General features: G+C 41.0%; 1 protein-coding gene and 2 long non-coding RNA genes across 12 annotated transcripts; 1 reads left to right on the forward strand and 2 right to left on the reverse strand.

Annotated features, from left to right (window-relative positions):
• Positions 1 to 1,472: 1,472 nt before the first annotated feature.
• LOC124037900 (growth arrest and DNA damage-inducible protein GADD45 alpha-like) lies at positions 1,473 to 6,836 on the reverse strand. The gene is made up of 4 exons (XM_046353132.1): positions 5,535 to 6,836; positions 5,203 to 5,304; positions 4,749 to 4,962; positions 1,473 to 3,520 (listed from the first exon to the last, which is right to left on the reverse strand). Exons 1-4 carry the CDS (start codon positions 5,582 to 5,584, stop codon positions 3,413 to 3,415), a joined length of 474 nt encoding a protein of 157 aa, XP_046209088.1. The 5' UTR covers positions 5,585 to 6,836; the 3' UTR covers positions 1,473 to 3,412.
• A 1,113-nt stretch (positions 6,837 to 7,949) lies between these two features.
• On the reverse strand, positions 7,950 to 8,945 carry LOC124037902. The gene is made up of 3 exons (XR_006839262.1): positions 8,675 to 8,945; positions 8,477 to 8,498; positions 7,950 to 8,370 (listed from the first exon to the last, which is right to left on the reverse strand). It is a non-coding gene; the product is annotated as an uncharacterized LOC124037902 (long non-coding RNA).
• A 142-nt stretch (positions 8,946 to 9,087) lies between these two features.
• LOC124037901 lies at positions 9,088 to 18,481 on the forward strand. Of its 10 annotated transcripts, none has more exons than XR_006839256.1 (11): positions 9,088 to 9,392; positions 10,660 to 10,805; positions 11,001 to 11,100; positions 11,240 to 11,386; positions 11,762 to 12,052; positions 14,168 to 14,252; positions 15,638 to 16,533; positions 16,676 to 16,874; positions 17,070 to 17,098; positions 17,407 to 17,548; positions 17,803 to 18,481. It is a non-coding gene; the product is annotated as an uncharacterized LOC124037901 (long non-coding RNA). The 10 variants fall into 10 exon arrangements; XR_006839260.1 differs by having other exon boundaries at positions 10,660 to 10,772; positions 11,001 to 11,386; positions 15,638 to 16,014; positions 16,460 to 16,533; XR_006839255.1 differs by having other exon boundaries at positions 10,660 to 10,772.
• The last annotated feature ends 1,018 nt before the right edge of the window (positions 18,482 to 19,499 follow it).

A 19,499-nucleotide genomic window follows, 5' to 3' on the forward strand; every position in this document is an offset into this window, starting at 1 on the left:
TTCCATCGATGTGGATAGGGGGGTGTTCCCTCTGCTGTTTCCTGAAGTCCAATCGTCTCCTTAGTTTTGTTGACGTTGAGTGTGAGGTTATTTTCCTGACACCACACTCCGAGGGCCCTCACCTCCTCCCTGTAGACCGTCTCGTCGTTGTTGGTAATCAAGCCTACCACTGTTGTGTCGTCCGCAAACTGTTCTGTTCATTTGTCGTTGCTTGCTCCTCCCTGCTGAATTCCCGTCATCAGTGTCATGTGATGACTTTCACTGGTGGTACCCCCAGCCCAGCTATTTTCCATGACTCTTGTGGAAATGGAAAATAGGAGTTAAAGTTCAGAGGAGTGAGGTTGCAGTGTACTGGCCTTCTCCTAACCTCCAGTCACCCACCTGACTGACGCACCATTCCTTACTTGCAGTATTTTAACTCCTGTAAAACCACTAGATCGCTACCTCTGGAGAAGGTAGTAGCCACCCTATTCATACACCCCTGCATTCCATTCCACATAGGGCTAGCAGGACAGACCTGCAACTCGCCTCTATTCTCACTCTATTCCCACTCCCCCCGGTAAGGCTGTGAAAGCTACGTTACACACATGCATCATTGAACAGCCGTATTTCAGGCCTGCATGACAACAGGGGGTTAACAGCCAGCTCTGCATCACCTCCATTCATAGGGTCTATTTATAGCTATTATGAAATCAGTAGTACCCTCCCGTACTCCCGTACTCTCACTTAGTCTTGATTCATAGTCACACACTCATCGTTTTATCAGCTGCTCTTTGAGGGCTTTGTCCCCATGCTCTGCTACACACATACACATTAAGTTCTGGTGTCCTCTGAGTGTGCTGGCTAGTAATATATATTTTCTTTCCTCTCTGGCTGTTTTTGGCTCTGTCAGGGGACTGTTGTTTATCCCCTTGTGTGTTTGAATAGAAGGCCCAGTGACAGCAAGGGCTGTCATTGTGATCACACACACACGGATGCTGCTGTTCACAGAAGGAAGCTACATGTGTGGGAATTATCCTTCTCCCTCGTGAGTGATGGTTAATGATATGTTTTGTTAAGATGTGAGCGCAGAGTGTGGAACGGTTGTTACGAGGGCTTTTAATAACAGACACGCTGTGGTGTTTACCACTGGTGTCAATGGAGGGATGCATTGTATTGTTAAGACATGTTTCATTATAAATATAAGCTAAACTAAGTGCTAGCCTGTTGCACCAGGTTAAACCGTGCACACATCCTCGAAACTTTCTTTACTCAGCTGAATATGTGAGGTCACTTGAAAGCGTTGCATGCCATTCACCTGAACTGAGGCTGTTAGTCAACACCTGCAGCTGAGGGGGGCCCTGATTTCCACTGCCTTCACAGAGAAGCATTATAAGTCCGGACTCATGTGTCCCTAACAGGTAACTCAGAAACCCGCTGAGTGATGCTCATAGCTCACTGCATAAAATCCAAAAAAGCAAAGCAATTAAATGTTTAGTTCAGTTTTGTTTATTTCTCTGCAAAGGTAGCTGTTGATGAACATTGCGACATCAATTCATTAAATTAACATAAACATTGAATTAAACAAAACAACAAAGTTAATGTTTAAGTCAATACATTGGTTTGTGCTGATAATGACCTAAACAAGACCTTCCCTCTTAATTTAAATAATTCTCAAAATAACAATTTCAGAAATAATCAAGATCATATAAATTACAGTTGTGATGTATTTTTTCCACACTAGAACGTTTCCTGTACAATGTACACTAACTTACTGGCAGAAATTGGCCAATAATTTACTATAATTTATTTTACAGTACAACTACTGTAATACATTATGGTAATAGATTTTGCAGTACCAAAAATGTTACTGTATTCTAATTTAGAGTATATTACTGGAATTCCCCATGCAGCGACACATTACCCAGTGTTCTTTGCAAATGTTTTATTTTAATTTTAGCATTTTGGTAATTTAGCAGGTACTCTTGTCCTTAGCAACTTAGTCAGTGCATTCAACCAAGGTAGATAAGAAAAGAAAAATACATATCACAGTCATAGCAAGTAAAACATTTTTTTTAAAAAAACCATTACTGAAAATGTTGTAGTTAAAGATACATTGGTCCTCAAAATTATTATAATTACAACAAGATATCTTATGATATATCGCTGACAATCTCTGGATAGTGCCAATACAATAGAGATATTCATGGTAACTTGATGTCAGAGCAATGAAACACAGTAACAGTCACTAAACTGTAAGAAAATACAGTATTTTACTGTAATTACAAGGGATTAGAAAAGCAGGTTGGCTGTTGGCATTTTCATATTACAGCATATTAATGAATACTAGCTGTTTTATATTACTTGCACGTTATGCTTTAACAAAGGCTTCTAAACTGACAGTGACTAAAGGGCAAAACAGATCAAAATAGATCACCACTCAACTATTAAAGGTTTGAGACTTGCTGACACTCTGATCTGTCCCCTATATACATTGCATTGTTAGGGAACCACTACCACATACTGTATCACGTAAATTGGTACTCTCACTAACGGATGCAACAAATATAGCCTCTTACAAGACACGCATCAACATATGTTAATGAGTGTTCCAACATTTTTTGGCGCTCCAAAAATGCGGTATTGGTACTGTATTCTGAATTACAGTATATGACTGGCAGCAATTGGCTACTGTAGAGTTTCAGGACAAGGTTTGTAGAATCCCTAAAATACAGTATATTACTGTATTCTTTGGGGGCTCAGCATTCTCACCACGGGTGCAACAAATATAGCCTCTTACAAGGCTGACCATAATATGTTAATGAGCCAGAGACTCTTTTCCCATCCACAACAACTTGAATAATACAGTAAGTTACTGATAAAATTGCATAAACCTTTAACATGCAGAGTATACCCACATGGAAATTTGATCCATCCTGTAGTCCCAGACTAGTCCAGACTACTCCGGTCCAGTTCAGAAAACTCTAGTTTGGTTTAGTTCTGTCCTTGAGTATGGTCCTTGGAGTCAGTCCTTCGAGCATCCAGGAGATTCCAATCCCTTGCTGCCTTGTGCACTCTGCTCTGCTCAGCACTACGTGTGTATGTCTGCTCTGCTGTGTGCTTACATGAGTCAGCTTCCTGTAATGGCAGCGCCTGGGCATGAGGATCAAGTCATGCCAACGACCAATCGCTACCTTCGCATTAGTCATAACATTGTTACCTTGGCAGTCCTGGAATCCAGAATGCTAAATCCCTTTACCTCAGCTGAAATCCTCAGCATAAAATCCACACTGATCCAGCAGGTTCTCTTATTCTCCTTCCCTCTGTTGAATGAGGTTTGTTCATGAGTTCCAACCAAGGCATTATTACACAGATCTAGTGCAGTGTGCTGTGCTTCAATATAAAGTAGTCACGTGGAGTCCATGCTGCTTGCTCATCGGTCAGGTAAGTTGATGATGGGGACCCACTGGTCCAGTATTCGACTGTCTCTACAGAAGCGATTCACTTTGCTCAGAGCTGGGTCCTTGCACGTGCTTGACTTCTGTGAAAAAGAAATGGAAAACAAAAACAGTTCGGCCAATGCTGCTTTCTGTAAACGTATACATTAAAATACAGACAAGTAGGTCTTAGAAATGTAGAACAGTCCTAATCAGTTAGGCCTGAGGGTTCTATACAAATGCGGTAATTATAACTGCGCACACAGTAAATAACCACACATCTAGCCTATCGCTGTGCTTTCTAAACATATGCATCAAATAGAAGGAAACACAATTTAACAACCGTAATCAGATAAGGGTTCTCTGCAGCGTGAGGTATGACCTGATAGTGGGCCTCACAGATCAGATCACTACTAAGGAAGTGTATGAGCAGGGCATAAAAATGCCTCCGTGCTGACTTCTGCATTCTAAGAGTCTCTCTGTAAACGTGCCATCATTCATCCTCTTTCTCCTATGAGCGAAGCTTTATTTCCTGGAACGTGGGTTTGAAAAAGTACTAGCGGCCCACAGGAAGAGCAGTTAAGAGTACACATCGCTACGCTAACTTGGCCACGAACGTCTAGGTTACGTCGCAAATGGCACCCTTTTCTCGATATAACGGGTAGGCAACCCTGGTCCTGGGGTGCCTCAGGCACTTCAGGTTTTTGGTTTAACTGACCTGGGAGACGAGGTGTTGAACTTAGGTAATCACTGAACTGATCAATTAGCTCAGTTGGTCACGTGTGGTGCCTAGTTGGAACAAAATCCCGCAGTACCTCCGGCAATCCAGGAACAGGGTTGCCTACCCCTGAACTATGTAGTGCACTACTGTTTGCCCAGGGCCCAATGTAGTGCATTATGTAGGGAATAGGGTGCCATTTGGATGCAGCCCTAGTAACTGGAGTCAGATCACTCGCAGTACTGCAGCCAGCGTAGGCTACGTCAGACTACTAGGAAAGCCACATCACAGACACACTGCAGATCATGCAGCTGCAGTCAGCTGGATCAACCTTCAAAGAGCCGAGCAATGAATGAAGACATAACTACCAAGCCAGATGTGGTGACTGTTAAAATCAAGTATTTGCATCCATCTAGGGCTAGGCCTTTCATGCTGTACTCAAAGCTCCTGAACTGCAAATCTTTAGCATCCATGAAACATTTTATTATAGCCTAGCTGGTATAATGAACCACACCGGCAGAGACCCCACCTGAGGATTTGATATCAAAGTCCAGCACTGTTAAGTAGATGAAAAGCCAGGGATATGGAAGTAGGAACAATGTAATGAAACGTACAGTAACTAGTACACAGTGCAGGTCCATGGGCTCTTCTCCAGGCTTCACTCCTCCAAGTATCTCAGCGAGGCGCCTCATGTTGCTGACCCGCAGGATGTTGATGTCGTTCTCGCAGCAGAAAGCCTGAATCAGGGTGAAGTGGATCTGTAAAGCCACGTCCACGACCTGCTCCTCATCTGTGGCCAGGAGGCACAGTACCACATTATCCGGGTCCCTGGTGAATTAAATGTCAATACAATTAGCTAGCTAATCAAGTAACATTACAGTAATAGAGTCATTAACTTATTTCAGAGTAGATGTATTACTGCTTAATAACTTAAGAATAATCTATTGAAAAATAATTTAGCTACTTCATTCACTCCTCGTATTTAGTCGTTTAAGAATATAGGTCTTTTTGGATAGTAGTTCACGTTATGCCTGTAACTAATAATCTCTTGCAACGTGCTTCACTTACAAATTGAGTGACTTTGCTGCCTCGTAGACTCCTACAGTGACGCAACCTTGGGGTAACGCGGAGGTGATAACCTCCTCCAATGCTTTAGACACCGAATCCATCCTGTGGGTGCAAAACAATAGGTAACCATACTGAGACAAGTATACGACTTTATTGTTATTTAGTCAGCTTGCATCAATATAGAAAGTAACTATATAGGTTACTGTAACTTGCTAACTAGTTAGCTAAATTAGATTGGACATGCTCGGGCAAACTCGTGCATACAGGGAGACGAGTTTGACAGTTAGTGCTCAAGCAGTTACAAATTTAACAAGTTGCAAAGATAATCTTACCTTTCTATAGAGTTTTCTCCACTGGTTTCCTCAAAAGTCATATTGCACATAGGAAAATTATCCACGTGGAAATCAGAATATTCACTGATGGTCCCTCCAGTAACGTCCCAGTGAAATTTAGTGTCCGTGTGTGTCTGCACGTCTCGTCTCGTCTTTGAGCATCTGACTCTACTCTCACCTTTCCCAATCCACGAATTTAACGCGGAAACAGGAGTTCGAGCGCCTCATATTTGCATATCCAATCCCATTGGTCACATGCTAATGATTAAAGTGGTTCCCGCGAATGCGCAGCGCCCCGCAATTTATCACCACGTCATTAAACTAGAGAGGTACACTGCGACACCTGGTGGCGAAAATAGTAAAGTTATAATGATCAGTGGCTCAATGTATTTCCGTGCTTACATGGTAGGCTATCCACACCAAGAACGATTACTATAACGACACAAATATACATGACAACAACTTGTTGGCAAACATCCACTCTAGAGGAAAGTGTAAGGTTATTTTGTACACCTGTCTATCAACTGATCCAATGCATCCTCTAGGCCTATTAATATGGTGGTAACACAGATATCTGGTCTTTCAGGGTGTGTTCATTGTCATAGTGACAACTGCAAATAACACTTCAATGTACATGTAATGAAAAATAATATTGAAACTCATATTTAAATGTATCAACAACAAACACCGTTTAGCCTGTATGTACAGCATGTCATTGCTTGCCTTGTTGTCAAGTGGCTTTCAAGTGATTTCCATTTTTCTAATGTTTGTCAATTATTTTGAATCTTATTTGTGTCTGTCCGGTGCAACCATTCGCAATACATGCAACAATGTGATGATCACCGGTCAAAATTATGTCAATGCACTCTCTCTCCTCAACTTTCCCCAACTATTAATTTGTCCTATGCTGTAGGCATATTTTACATTCCACTATTAACAAGAGCAAGCATCCTTCTCTCCTCGAATAGGCTATTATGCCTAGTATAAAACATGTTCAAAATAAATGTCATATAGCGTTTGTAGCCTATATATAGCCTTTCCTGGGATTTCAAGAGTAGAGGAATGGCAGAGAGGCTTGCGTATACCCTAGCCTATGTCGCACGAGAAAAGCTGAAAGAGAGAGACTAGAGATGTGTAGTAAGAAGCTAAATATTAAGTAGATATTAGGGCATTAATTAGGTAAATATTAGGGGTATAATATAAATATGAACATTTACCTGTCAAAGTGCAAGAAAAAAAGTGAAAAGATTATGAAATGTCAGATCTGAGCGTTCCTCCAAGCTGCACTCTGCAGTCCCCGGGCACGCAATGCTCCACAGTTGATTAGGCCTATGTTGTTAGTGCAGTGATGTATAGGCTAATTTGAATAACAGCTCAAAGGTCCTGTTTTGAATGCGTCTTTCATGCCGAAACAACTGCATACAGCCTAGGCCTGCTTATGCAACCATTTGGATCAGTTATGGGTCTATTGACCGTTTACAAGGTCCAGAAAGGTAGGCTACATTAGCAGGTCACTCATATGGTATGTTTTGTCAGGATGTATCAGCGTTAACAGATAACATGGGGAAATATGGTCTTCTGATACTGAGATGTGCTCTCTCCCAAGCCGTCCTATAATTAATGTTGACTGACACCAATATGCTCACATGCCCAGTTATTCAGGAAAGCTCACCGTGCGCTCTGCCTCACATCCTCTCCCCTCCTAGCATCTATTCCTCGCGCACCTAGAACCTAGAACGCTCCAATAGAACGCGCTATTGAAAAGTGATCACAACAACGGCTAGCGTTGTCGTTCTCTACTGTTATTGTGGTTATCCTTGTAGTGTGGACGTTTCTGTTCACTTGCATTTAAGAATTTGTATCATTATAGTTATCTGATGTTGTGTGCAGAATAGTGCAGAAGGAGTCGAATATCCTACTTGAATACTATTTATAGGCTTCTTTGTATTGAGGAAGCCTATCTTGAAATATCTAAAACATTGCCTAACTGATCATTCATAGATAGGTGTGTCCTTAAAATACACTAGTGATATGGGCCTCCCACCAGTCCTCTAACTTTTTCCTTTCCCAATATGGAGGTTTTATTATACCAGCCTGGCTATATGTAAGGCAGCAGTGCTGTTTCTTTTCTCCACTGCATGATTAAAGAAAAACATGAAATGGATACAGTTATTGTAAACATAATAAAATGGTGGTCTGATAGTCCAGGATTATGAGGAAAAACATTAAGGTCCACAACATTTATTCCTTGAGACAAAACTTGGTCCAGAGTATGACTGTGATAGTGAGTAGGTCCAGAGACATGTTGGACAAAACCCACTGAGTCGATGATGGCTCCGAAAGCCTTTTGCAGTGGGTCTGTGGACTTTTCCATGTGAATATTAAAGTCACCAAAAATTAGAATATTAGGTCCGATAGGAATTCAGGGAACTCAATTGAGGAACGCTGTATGACCGGAAACATGACCGAATACAAACAGTGTAGCTATTCCTTCCGCAAGGCCGTTCTAGAGATAATGGGGAGGCTGGTACAGAGGTAAACATTTAAATATTATGATCAATAAATTATATTAATTTCTTCTAACAAAGATACTGTACAGATCTGTGTTGCTGTTTTCCCACTCTGTTTAATACTTATTTTAGGAACTTGGTTGTAATGATGTTCCCCATCCGCACTCATTCTCCTATCTTGGTTTGGCTAGTCTTGTCCTCCAGACCTCCTGTTATGCTCCTGGGACTCTGGCAAGTTTCAAGGCGTCAGGCCTGTCCTCCAGTAGCTATGAGCTGAGCCAGTACATCAACGATGCTGAACAGACTGAACCTGCCCCACAAGCCACCTGGAGCACAGCAGACACAGGTAAGCCTTGAGTTACATGTAATCTCCACCCAAATATTGTAGGGTTGTCTCTTAGAAACAGGGGTCACATAATGGTATACACTTACTTAGCTGTAGGGCTGTATACCACTAAAAACAAAAGAGCACAATGATGTTAACAGGTTATCCTCAAGTCTAATGAACACTCATTACAGCACTTTCAATATCCCCCATGAAGGTGATAATATTAATTATGATAATAGGCATATTCTCTCCTTAGAGCATGCAGCTGTTCCTAAGGCAACTGCCCCTCTGAAATACTTTACCTCATGCTCTGGACCAGTGTTGCCAACTAATTTTCAGGGGAAGTTGCTAGAGGAAGGTTGATTTGTTGCTAAATGACTTTGTGATGTCATTGCGTGATAACGTAAAACTGCGTAATTACGTAGAATACACGATAACGTTACTCAAATTGACTTGCCATCTCTACAATAAATATGATTTGACATTTGTTCAGGTACAGACTCACACTCTTTTCTGTACAATTTTGATTGAAACATGCTGATTGATGTTGTAAGTTATGTTCAAGATCAAACATTCGTGACCAACTATATTCATTGGGTTTGGCTCGTCGAACCCATGCTACTACTGCTGCAGTCAGCCAACAATGATTTGCAATTTGCTGAAATTGCTGCTGGCCTGCCTGCTGCTGACGTCACTCACAATGAACTTTTGCAGTCAGGCACGCGTGTTGTGACTGAGTGTGTGACAGAAAACAATAGTTGTTGTGTTATTTAGAGGGAAATGCGTGCATTTTAGCTTTTCAAATGTTGTTAAAAGTTCCAAATACATTTTTAAAGTAGATACATTTGTTGCTAGGTGCTGTTTGGAAAAAAAGTTACCAGGGTAGTCTGAAAAGTTGATAAATCTAGCAACAAAATTGCTAGATTGGCATCACTGCTCTGATGCGGACAGTTGATCCGGGTCAGTCCAGGTCTGGCCATGCAGGGAGACCCAGGGAAGGTGGAACTACACAGTCTGGAGGTACAGTATTAGTATGGAGTAGGGTATATATTCGGGACAGAATTGTCGTGTTGAATTAGCAGGTTAGGAGGAAGGAGTCGCAATCATTATAGTGAATACAGTAGGCATCCAGGCTGATTCGTTTGGATTGGATGAGCTGTTGAGCTGTTCTTATCAACATTGAGCCGTCGTGTTAGACGTTTCTGTTGTTGTGTTACTGAGAGGCTGACTTTGTTTTGTCTGCATATAATTCTGGGGGAAACGGGAGCAGCGGGACATGAGATCATTTCCTGGGCCGCTGGCTAGGTATTTTACAGTCTCAAACCCGATATCCGCACTTGCATACTACGTTGTATGTGATTATGTATTGGTCATGCATGCAAAGTAGAAAACACTGACCAAATAACTATTCACAAAAAAATTAATGGTTTCCCCACAACTCACCAAACTGTTCTAGAGACACTAAAAACAGGCACTTAAAACGCATGGAAAACATGACGGTTTACTGTCATAATTGTGTCAGTAGCTAACTTAGGTTTCCATCCAATTGGCGACAGGTTTTCATGCAAATATTCTCAAATCTGCATAAAGCATTTTCCCACCAGTGGTGTGTTTCTAATTGCTGTAATTACAGCAATGGTACTGCGTGATGATGTATTGTACGCCAAATATACTTTTTCCGCTTATGTTTGAATAAATATTCAAACTGTTTCCATCGCATTTTCAACTCTACCGATAGTTTTGTCACAGAAACTGTTGTGTTAAATAGCAAATGTGCCTCCTCTGGTCTTTGCATGTGTGCTCTAGCCAACAGCTCGCACAAACGGTGCGGCTAGGCTAGTCGACATGATGAGATTATTATGGAGAAGAGCAAGATTATTTTTATTTACAAAACGGCAGTCAAGCTTCAATCATCATGTCACCAGAATAATACCTTCGATATCTATTGGAAAGGAGGTCACTGTGTACTTTCAACACCCTGTGAAGTTTCCCATTTATTTCATCTGTAGTCTAATAAACTGTATGGTTTCCCGAGTCATAGTGGGAAGATCACACACCATATTCTTGTGACTCCAAGTTTACTTCGGCATGATAGCTATTATATGAATATTTCCGCATAAAGGCGTTTCCACCACCATTTCTTTCATAATTAATATTACAGAAACAAAAAGATCTCACCATGTCAATAAAATTGTATACGGTATGACTTTACTTAACTGGATAGAAGCGTGGTTTATGAGTCTTTATCTGTGCATTACTTTTAATTTGAGTTTCTTCTCCTTTAAAGGGAAGACCTGCACAAAGTAGATGCCATGTGTTTTGCCCACCAGAGGGCAGAAGCCTGCATGACTCTGCCGGCCTCCTTTGGAATCCTTTGTACTGCTGTTCAGCCAAAATGGAGTAGGTGAACATCTCTTCACTCTCTTATATTAGGTGAAACCCCTTTCTCTTATTGCTCTTGAAATATCACAAATTGGCCAAGATGGCCCAAACTACACGCAACAAACATCTATTGTTATCCCAGTCTGTGGAAGTTGGATTATCAGCATTATCTGTGAAGCGCTGTGCCCACCCACAAACTCATTCTAACATTACCCTTTTTTTTTAAATCTCCATGGATTCATTCAGCGTATTGTTGGCTCAGACATGGCAGTGCTGCTGATGAGGAACTCTCAGGGACAATATGGTTCAGGAGGCAGTGAAGGCTCAGAGGCCCCTACCCTAATATGTAGAGGACACCACACCACACGTACCGAGGAAGATGTTTTGTGTCTACTGGATATATATTAAGTAAAATATATATTTTTTAAAGCCTGTAAATAATTGCTAATGATAAAAAATGTTACATTTTTACATTACCCTCATAGATCTGAGCGAGGGCCCCAAGTCCTGAGACAAACGCCTTGGATGGAGCAGACCTACTAACAGGGGCAGCCACTAGTGTCTATATAGCTGAGTTCACGGAGAAGGATATGCAGGGATACGCCAAGCTTCTCCTGGCTGGACGGAAGAAGGTTAGGGTAAACTCTCTGTCCCTGTCTCAGTTTGTCGGTCTGTGTCTTTCTCTCTCTTTTTTGGTCTCGCTCCTCACTGTTCCCCTCTCTATTTATATCAGAGATATTTAGTAAGATTAATGGTAAAGTAATCTCCTATGTATTCTGAGAGTAATAGACGGTGTATAACACTGATTAAAACCACAAAGACAGCATAGTTGACACATTACTGTCTGACTAATGTTACACCAGGACTATCCTCTTACTCCTCCAACACTAACCCCTGACACTGTGTTCTTCTGCAACCCTTCCACATCTCCTCCATGTTCTTTCACACCTCCTTCACCCCTGCCCTATGCCTCCATCATAACTCCCCACGCCTCATGTCTCCTCCAGATACTTTAGACTCACAGATCCCCCTCTGCTAGCTCTCCCACATCTCCCTTACACCTCCCCATGCCTCCCCACGTCTCCCCCCACAGTTCCTTCACACCTCCCCCACACCTTCCCATCGTTCCTTCACGCTTTCCCATGCCTCCCTCCACGCCTCATTCACATCTCCTCCACATCACCTTTATGGTTCTTTCGCATGAGGCCCTAGAGTCGGCCATGAAGAGTGGATTGTGGGGACACGCCCTGTTCCTGGCCAGCAAGATGGACAACAGGTTCTATATCACTGTGGAACAGGTGAGTGCATGGAACAGCATTATCTCTGAGACATTACAACATAGATAGAATATTTGTCCTCATAGTAAATTGAATTGACTGTTTGATATTTTGTTTTCAGTGGCACTTTTTACAGGTCATAAACACCCCCTCATAGGGATATTAAGTCTTTAATTAATTCCTAGAAGATTGATCTTTCTCCGGACTTTCATAAGTAAAATCTATATATACTGTCTTTGTCCCAGATGGCAGCTTATTCCCTACATAGTGCACTACGTTGAACCAGAGCCCTATGGATCCTGGTCGAAAGTGGCACACCATGTAGGGAATAGGGTGCTATTTGGGACATATACACTGTTTCTATCCTGCAGTACTTTGGTCACTCACTTACAGCTGCTGTCTTCTTCCTATGATCTAAGCAAGGGTATTCCTGTTGTGAACCCTGTGAACTGCTCAGTCAAAAATACACAGAGATGGACTATATCATAATATCCTTGTGAACTGCTTGACATCGTAACCCAACTCTTCATACTGCATAATCAGCAGTGCGTCCATGCCTAGGGAGAGAATGCGTTTTTGGGCCAGTAAGGCCACATGAGTGGGGGAGTTGGATGGAGCTGGGAATTCCCAGCCTGGGAGGGAGCAGGAGGGAGAGGCGAATGGAGACGAGGATGAGGGGGGAGGAGTGAGGCTGGGGAGAGTATATATATATATAATTTCCCCCCCTCATTAATCTACACACAACCCATAATGACAAAGCAAAAACAGGCTTTTAGAAATTTTAGCAAATGTATAAAAAAATATCACATATACATAAGTATTCAGACCCTTAATCAGTACTTTGTTGAAGCACCTTTGGCAGCGATTACAGCCCAGAGTCTTCTTGGGTATGATGCTAGAAGCTTGCACACCTGTATTTGAGGAGTTTCTCCCATTCTTCTCTGCTGATCCTCTCAACTTCTCTCAGGTTGGATAGGGAGCGTCGCTGCTCAGCTATTTTCAGGTCTCTCCAGAGATGTTTGATCAGGTACAAGTCCAGGCTCTGGCTGGGCCACTCAAGGACATTCAGAAACTTGTCCCGAAGCTACTCTTGCGTTGTTTTGGCTGTGTGCTTAGGGTTGTTGTCCTATTGGAAGGCGCACCTTCGCCCAAGTCTGAGGTCCTGAGCATTCTGGAGCAGGTTTTCATCAAGGATCTCTCTGTACATTCCTCCATCTTTCCCTTAATCCTGAATAGTATCCCAGTCCCTGCCTGCCTCTAAAAAAACATCCCCACAGAATGATGCTGCCACCACCATGCTTCACCGTAGGGAGTGACTTCCATCTGGCTACTCTACCATAAAGGCCTGATTTGTGGAGTGCTGCAGAGATGGTTGTCCTTCTGGAACAAGAATGGGAGAAACTCTCCAAATACAGGTGTGCAATAAAATATCAAGTAATCAGAAAACCAAGACAGCTAGTCCGGGAAAGATTTCAGGAAATATTCACAAGCATCTCCACAGAGGAATTCTGGAGCTCTGTCAGAGTGACAATATTCAATCCAATTGAGATGGTTTGGGATAAGTTGGACCGCAGAGTGAAGGAAAATCAGCCAATAAGTGCTCAGCATATGTGGGAACTCTTGGATAAAAGCGTCTGCTAAATGGCATATATTCTATATTCTTTCAAGACTGTTGGAAAAGCATTCCAGGTGAAGCTGGTTGAAAAAACGCCAAGCTTGTGCAAAGCTGTCATCAAGGCAAAGGGTGGCTACTTTGACGAATCGCAAATATAAAATACATGTTTATTTGTTTAACACTTTTTTTGGTTACTACATGATTCCATATGTGTTATTTCATAGTTATGATGTCTTTACTATTATTATAGCATGTTCAAAATTCTTAAAATAAAGAAAAACTCTTGAATGAGAAGGTGTGTCCGAACTTTTGACTGGTACTGCATATCAAAACCGCAATACAGTTCTTTATTGTTGATTCGTATTGAAAATACATTCAGCAACTGCAAATAGTGAATATTTAATTATTTATTGAAGCATAACAACTGATATTTTTCATTTTTATTTAACTTGCACATTTTAATATTGCAAATGACATTCAGTATTTTCATGGCTTTAGTCATCTCTATGGCATCTCTACAGCAGGTTTGCAGACCAGCTACCTCCCAGCGACCCGCTTCAGACCCTTTTTCAGCTCCTCTCTGGGAGGATCCCTGCTGTTTCCATGGTAAAACAATGCTTTCAACCACAACATTATATAATCATATATTATATATGCCATTTAGCAGACATTCTTTTCCAAAGCAACTTACAGTAATGTATACATACATTTTTGCATGGGTGGTCAGCTTTGTAGTGCTGAAATGTGAAGCAATGGCCACGGCATAATCAAACCGAGGTAGGCAGCGCATGGTACTGAAAGTCAGTTGATTCATTCATTTAAAAAAAAAATCTTAATTTGAATTCAACTTCACTAACATCTAGAGGGCTTTGTTGGAGCCTATTTCTTCCTATTTAAGAAATAAGAGGTAGGCCTACCTGTTTGACAGACACAATTATGGTGTCCATAGATTTGTATTAAGCCAAATCCTCCAATACTGTCATCTCACCATGCACTCCTTAATACCTCTGTGTCTGTGAAGGGCTTTTGTGTTTGGTTAAAACCAGAGCTTGAATTCTGAGGGTATTTGAGGGTATGGCATACCCTTTGTTAAAGAAAATGTCAAAAAGGATACCCCTTGTTAGCTTAAAATGGAATCTGATTATATAAAACATTCTATAAAAATGCTTAAATCTGTGATGCCAAATGCTAGAAAATAGCTTTAAATTGCCCACGACTCCAAGGTATATGGTGATATCTTTAGTCTTTAGTCTTATTTTGAGACTGAGCTCTGGCCTTCTATATTCGAGAAGACAAGGAGACAAACAATTTACTTTGCTATTCTGTCGCTATAAATTGAGCTATTCACTGTGAAATGATAAGATGCTTATACCCAGGTAGCTTTTAGGAATGCACCCCTGTTGTTGGGTTAAGTAATGGACAAGTAGCCAGCAGTTGAAGATTACATTTTTCTGTGTCAGTCAGGCCTCTGTCTGGGTGGAAAGGTAATATTTTTTTAAAGTAGGTTACCAGGTTTAGATTCATAAGAACTTATAATATTTAATTATTTGCAAACAGCGACAGTTTCGTTGCAAACAAGACACCTCTGGTTTGACATTGGAGAAATATGATAAGAATAAATATTTCTCTATCCATTCTTCCCTGAAAATTCTATTTTCATTGTCAACCTTTCTTATTAGACATTTTTAAAGCGACATTTTCTCTTCATTGAAAGGTGTTTTTTTTGTGATTTTTATCAGTGTAATCAGATCATAATTATTATTTTATTGTCAAATTGATTATATATTAACCAGATGTGTTTAAAATGTTGTTCAATTTGTAGTGAAAGACTATTTTGGGGCCTGCTATTTGCAACAGCAACAAAATTGGGCCATGGCCAAAACCAGTTGCCAATTTTGGGCCCCTAATCTACTGAACTGTAGTGCCTAAAAAAATACTAATGGTGTGTGTTTGCTCAGCACTTCCCCTCTGTGTGTGTCCTCTCCCCTCAGTTGGCAGAGGGGCTGAATCAGTATGAGGGAATGGGACAACTCAGTGACACAGCTGACGACAGCTGCCCACAGGACCCTAGCTGGCTACAGCAGCAATATGTTGGAGGAAACACTGTACACCTAGTGACCTGGTCAGCGTGCACTGCGCCCGGCCCGCCACAGGAGTCACTAGTGTGCGATGAGACAAGGATATCCCTACCGGCCAAACCCTCCCTAACCCAGACGATGCTAGTCCAATTGTGCGTCGCCCCATGGACCTCCCGGTCACGGCCGGCTGCGACAGAGCCTGGGATCAAACCCAGAGTTTCTGGTGGAACAGCCACAGGTGGCCTTAGACCACTGCGCCACCCGGGAGGCCCATAAAACATATTTATTGGGTACAAACAACCTTGTGTAGAGTAGGGATTTGTTGTTGATTGAATAATGGTCATAAATGGGATTCACTAATGCCTGGATATTAGGATAGATATGGATATTAGCCTACAGTATAGTCCACTGGTACTGGTGAGTGAAATTATGTCAGTAGGCACTTATGTCAAGGTTGCTGAGGTGGTAAGTATTTACTATAGTCCAGCTGGCAAGACAGGTGTCTGGTTTTAACGTGTCTCTACCTGCACAATGTTTGACCTGACATAGACACTGATAGCATTGTTATTACTACATTATGATCCGTTTTTATCAACCAAATGATAAATGAATAACAATACCATACTCGTTAATTCTTCAATTGGCTCTCATAATCTTAATGATGTGTTTTTTCTCTCCTCCAAAACATTCATTGCACATTAAGATGCTATGGTTAAAACGCATGCATTTGCTTAGATGGGGAGCTGCGGTTGTAGTGAAACATACCTGTCACCAGCAGAGGGCCAATGAGGAGAGCAGAGTATATTCAGGTAAACCTACAGTCCCAGATCATTATTTCAATGAATAATTGATTTATTGGATGCTCAAAGCATTTACATAGTAAGCGGGAACTTACCTCATCCACTACCAATGTGAAATGCACCCCCGGTTTCTGCTTTGGTTTCCATTTAGAATCAGACACCGGTGACCTTTCAGTGAGGGGTGATGCACGTGCAGGCACAGCAGATCAACGTCCCACCTCTGCTGCCAGTCATGGCTTCTAACACTCAGCTTGCAGTGCCCCTTGTGGCAGGGGGTCAGGACTACAGTTACCACAACACAGACACTGTCTATGCTCAGCTTCAACATCAGCGTCCTTCAGCCACGTTAGGTGAGACGAGGGATGAGGGTCCTGGTTTTGATTGAGCAAACATACTCATGATTCACACCTGTTTCTGGTGATTTAATATTAAACATTCTCATTTATGTTCACTCCTTTTTACATATTTTGTGTATCATCTTACATGTTTCTGTCGTTAACTGTGATATGTGGACTTCATGCTTTGATTTCATTGTACTCTTCTAGAGGCTGATCATTCTTCTGGCCCAGGCATGGTGAGTCCTTGGGAGTTTTATTGACTACCGAACATGCATTACATGCGATACACAAACATACCACCAATTGGCACATGCGAATTAGCATTGAATTGAATCTCTTTGAAAATGTCTAGTTATTTACTGAGCACCTGCTGTTTGTGTTAGTGGTGCTATATTTTATGTGTATACTCATTGTAAAGTTATGTTTATTGTCAAGGTGTACAACGTTTGCAGCTAAGAGCTGAATTGCATCTAAATAAACAAATAATTAATTAATCAAATCAATCATGTGAAAACATTCATCGTCCCATATAAATGTTGGGAAGATGCCGGTGGCAGGGTATGGTCAACAGTATGATCAGAAGTATGGCTATGGAGGTCAGAAGGAATGCCAGCAGGGAGGGCACCAGGCCACCATCACGCAGGAGGGAAAGGCCACAGAGACAGACAAAATCCAACTAAAACAAGGTGGGTAGAGCCTGAAGCCTGTTGTCATGTCACAGCATCAAATAAGAATCAGAGATTTGTTTTAATGATCCTCTCTGTCTGTCTGTGTGTGTCTGTCTGTGTCTGTGTCTGTCTGTGTGTGTGTGTGTGTGTGTGTGTGTGTGTGTGTGTGTGTGTGTGTGTGTGTGTGTGTGTGTGTGTGTGTGTGTGTGTGTGTGTGTGTGTGTGTGTGTGTGTGTGTGTGTGTGTGTGTGTGTGTGTGTGTTTCTGATCAGAGCAACAAGTTCAGGGTGGTTTAGCAGCTGGTTCAAACCCAAGTCCAAAGAGCAGCAAAGTGAGACGTCTCATTATGCAGACTCAGCTGACCCGGTTCCCACTACTTTAAGGGTCAGGCATACCTACTTTTAACTCTTACCCAGCCATTCGTCCGAGGACATAACGGCATGCGCTGCAGCACGGATGTCAAGTCAGTGATCTCAAGTTTAGGTTTTGTAGTGTACCGTCTAACAAATCATGTCGATGGATATAACAACATTTTGTTATCTTATAAACTTAGTGAAATATAAAAACTTTAATGAAAAGGATTCTTAAAGTGAACCACGAAGGCCACCAGTTTTGGATGTTATTATTAGGATATTCAGAGTATTTGACCTTGTACTTCTCATAAGACCCAGCGGAGGTATTGACAATCTTTAGTTTGAATGTAGACCAATTGAACCTTTTTAACAGATGTCAACAACTAACTCTAAGTAGGGCATGCTATTTGCTGTTGGTCAACCAACTCTTCCCAATTATTTGTCAATGTTAGTAACACCATCTGTTATTGTCAGAAAGCTTAAATTCTTGTTAATCTAACTGCACTGTCCAATTTACATTACAGTGAAGGAATACCAGGCTATATTGTTTGAGGAGAGTGCACAGTTATGAACTTTATTAATAAACCAATTAGGCACATTTGGGCAGTCTTGATACATTTTTTTTTTACAGAAATTCAATGGTTCATTGGATCAGTCTAAAACTTTGCACAGACACTGCTGTCATCTGGTGGCCAAAATCAAAATTTCACCTGGGCTGGAATAATACATTAAGGCCTTTCTCTTGCATTTCAAAGATGATAGTACAAAAATATATATAATTCTTTTTTTCTTTGTATTATCTTTTACCAGATCTAATGTGTTATATTCTCCTACATTAATTTCACATTCCACAAACTTCAAAGTGTTTCCTTTCAAATGATATCAATAATATGCATATCCTTCTTTCCAGTCCTGAGCTACAGGCAGTCGGTTATGTCATTTTAGGCGAAAATTCTGGGTAATTTCACAAAGTAACTGGAATTTTCAGTAATTTGGTAATTAACAGGTAATCTATGGTAACTTTAGTACTTTATACTTAAATAACTTTTAAAAATGTATTCATATAAAATATTAATTAATGTTTCTTAATCGTTATCTATGTCCATATTGTCCACAAGTTTCTAGTATATATACTACATGATCCCAGACAAAATAGCCTAATTTATGAAAATAATTTTTTCAATTTACTGCAACTTCTCCAGTTTGTTGCCAAAACATTTAAAACAAGCATATATTGACAGAGCAAAATAAATAAAAGCGTGTAAAAAATATAAAATATATTTCTTGCTGAAAACCATATTTAACGGCAATGTTATTCACTAAGTTGAAGGGCTGTAATTTAGATTGTTTTACATCTTTGTTATTCAATTTTTTTAAATATTAAATAGTCTTCATTTATGATTTTATATATTTTACATGTTATAAATTACATTAAATCCTTGAAAGTTTCCAAAATTCCAGAAGTTTACTGGTAAAGTTAGACAGTTACCAGTAAAATTCCCTATTTGAAAACCCTAGCATTACGTAATTGCACAAGACTCAGTGACCCACTACTGCACAATGAGGTAACCGACGAATACATACCGAGGGGCACTGGGCATACTGAGAAGGCATCA

This window comes from Oncorhynchus gorbuscha, linkage group LG06, assembly GCF_021184085.1.
Source record: "Oncorhynchus gorbuscha isolate QuinsamMale2020 ecotype Even-year linkage group LG06, OgorEven_v1.0, whole genome shotgun sequence".
Classification (NCBI taxonomy): Eukaryota; Metazoa; Chordata; class Actinopteri; order Salmoniformes; family Salmonidae; genus Oncorhynchus; species Oncorhynchus gorbuscha.

Coding starts and splice junctions, on each gene's coding strand:
- LOC124037900 (XM_046353132.1), bottom strand. CDS start 5,584: ATGTGCAATATGACTTTTGAGGAAACCAGTGGAGAAAACTCTATAGAA. Junction 4,963..5,202: donor GCAGCAAAGTCACTCAATTT/GTAAGTGAAGCA, acceptor TTAATTCACCAG/GGACCCGGATAATGTGGTAC. Junction 3,521..4,748: donor TGCACTGTGTACTAGTTACT/GTACGTTTCATT, acceptor TCTTTTTCACAG/AAGTCAAGCACGTGCAAGGA.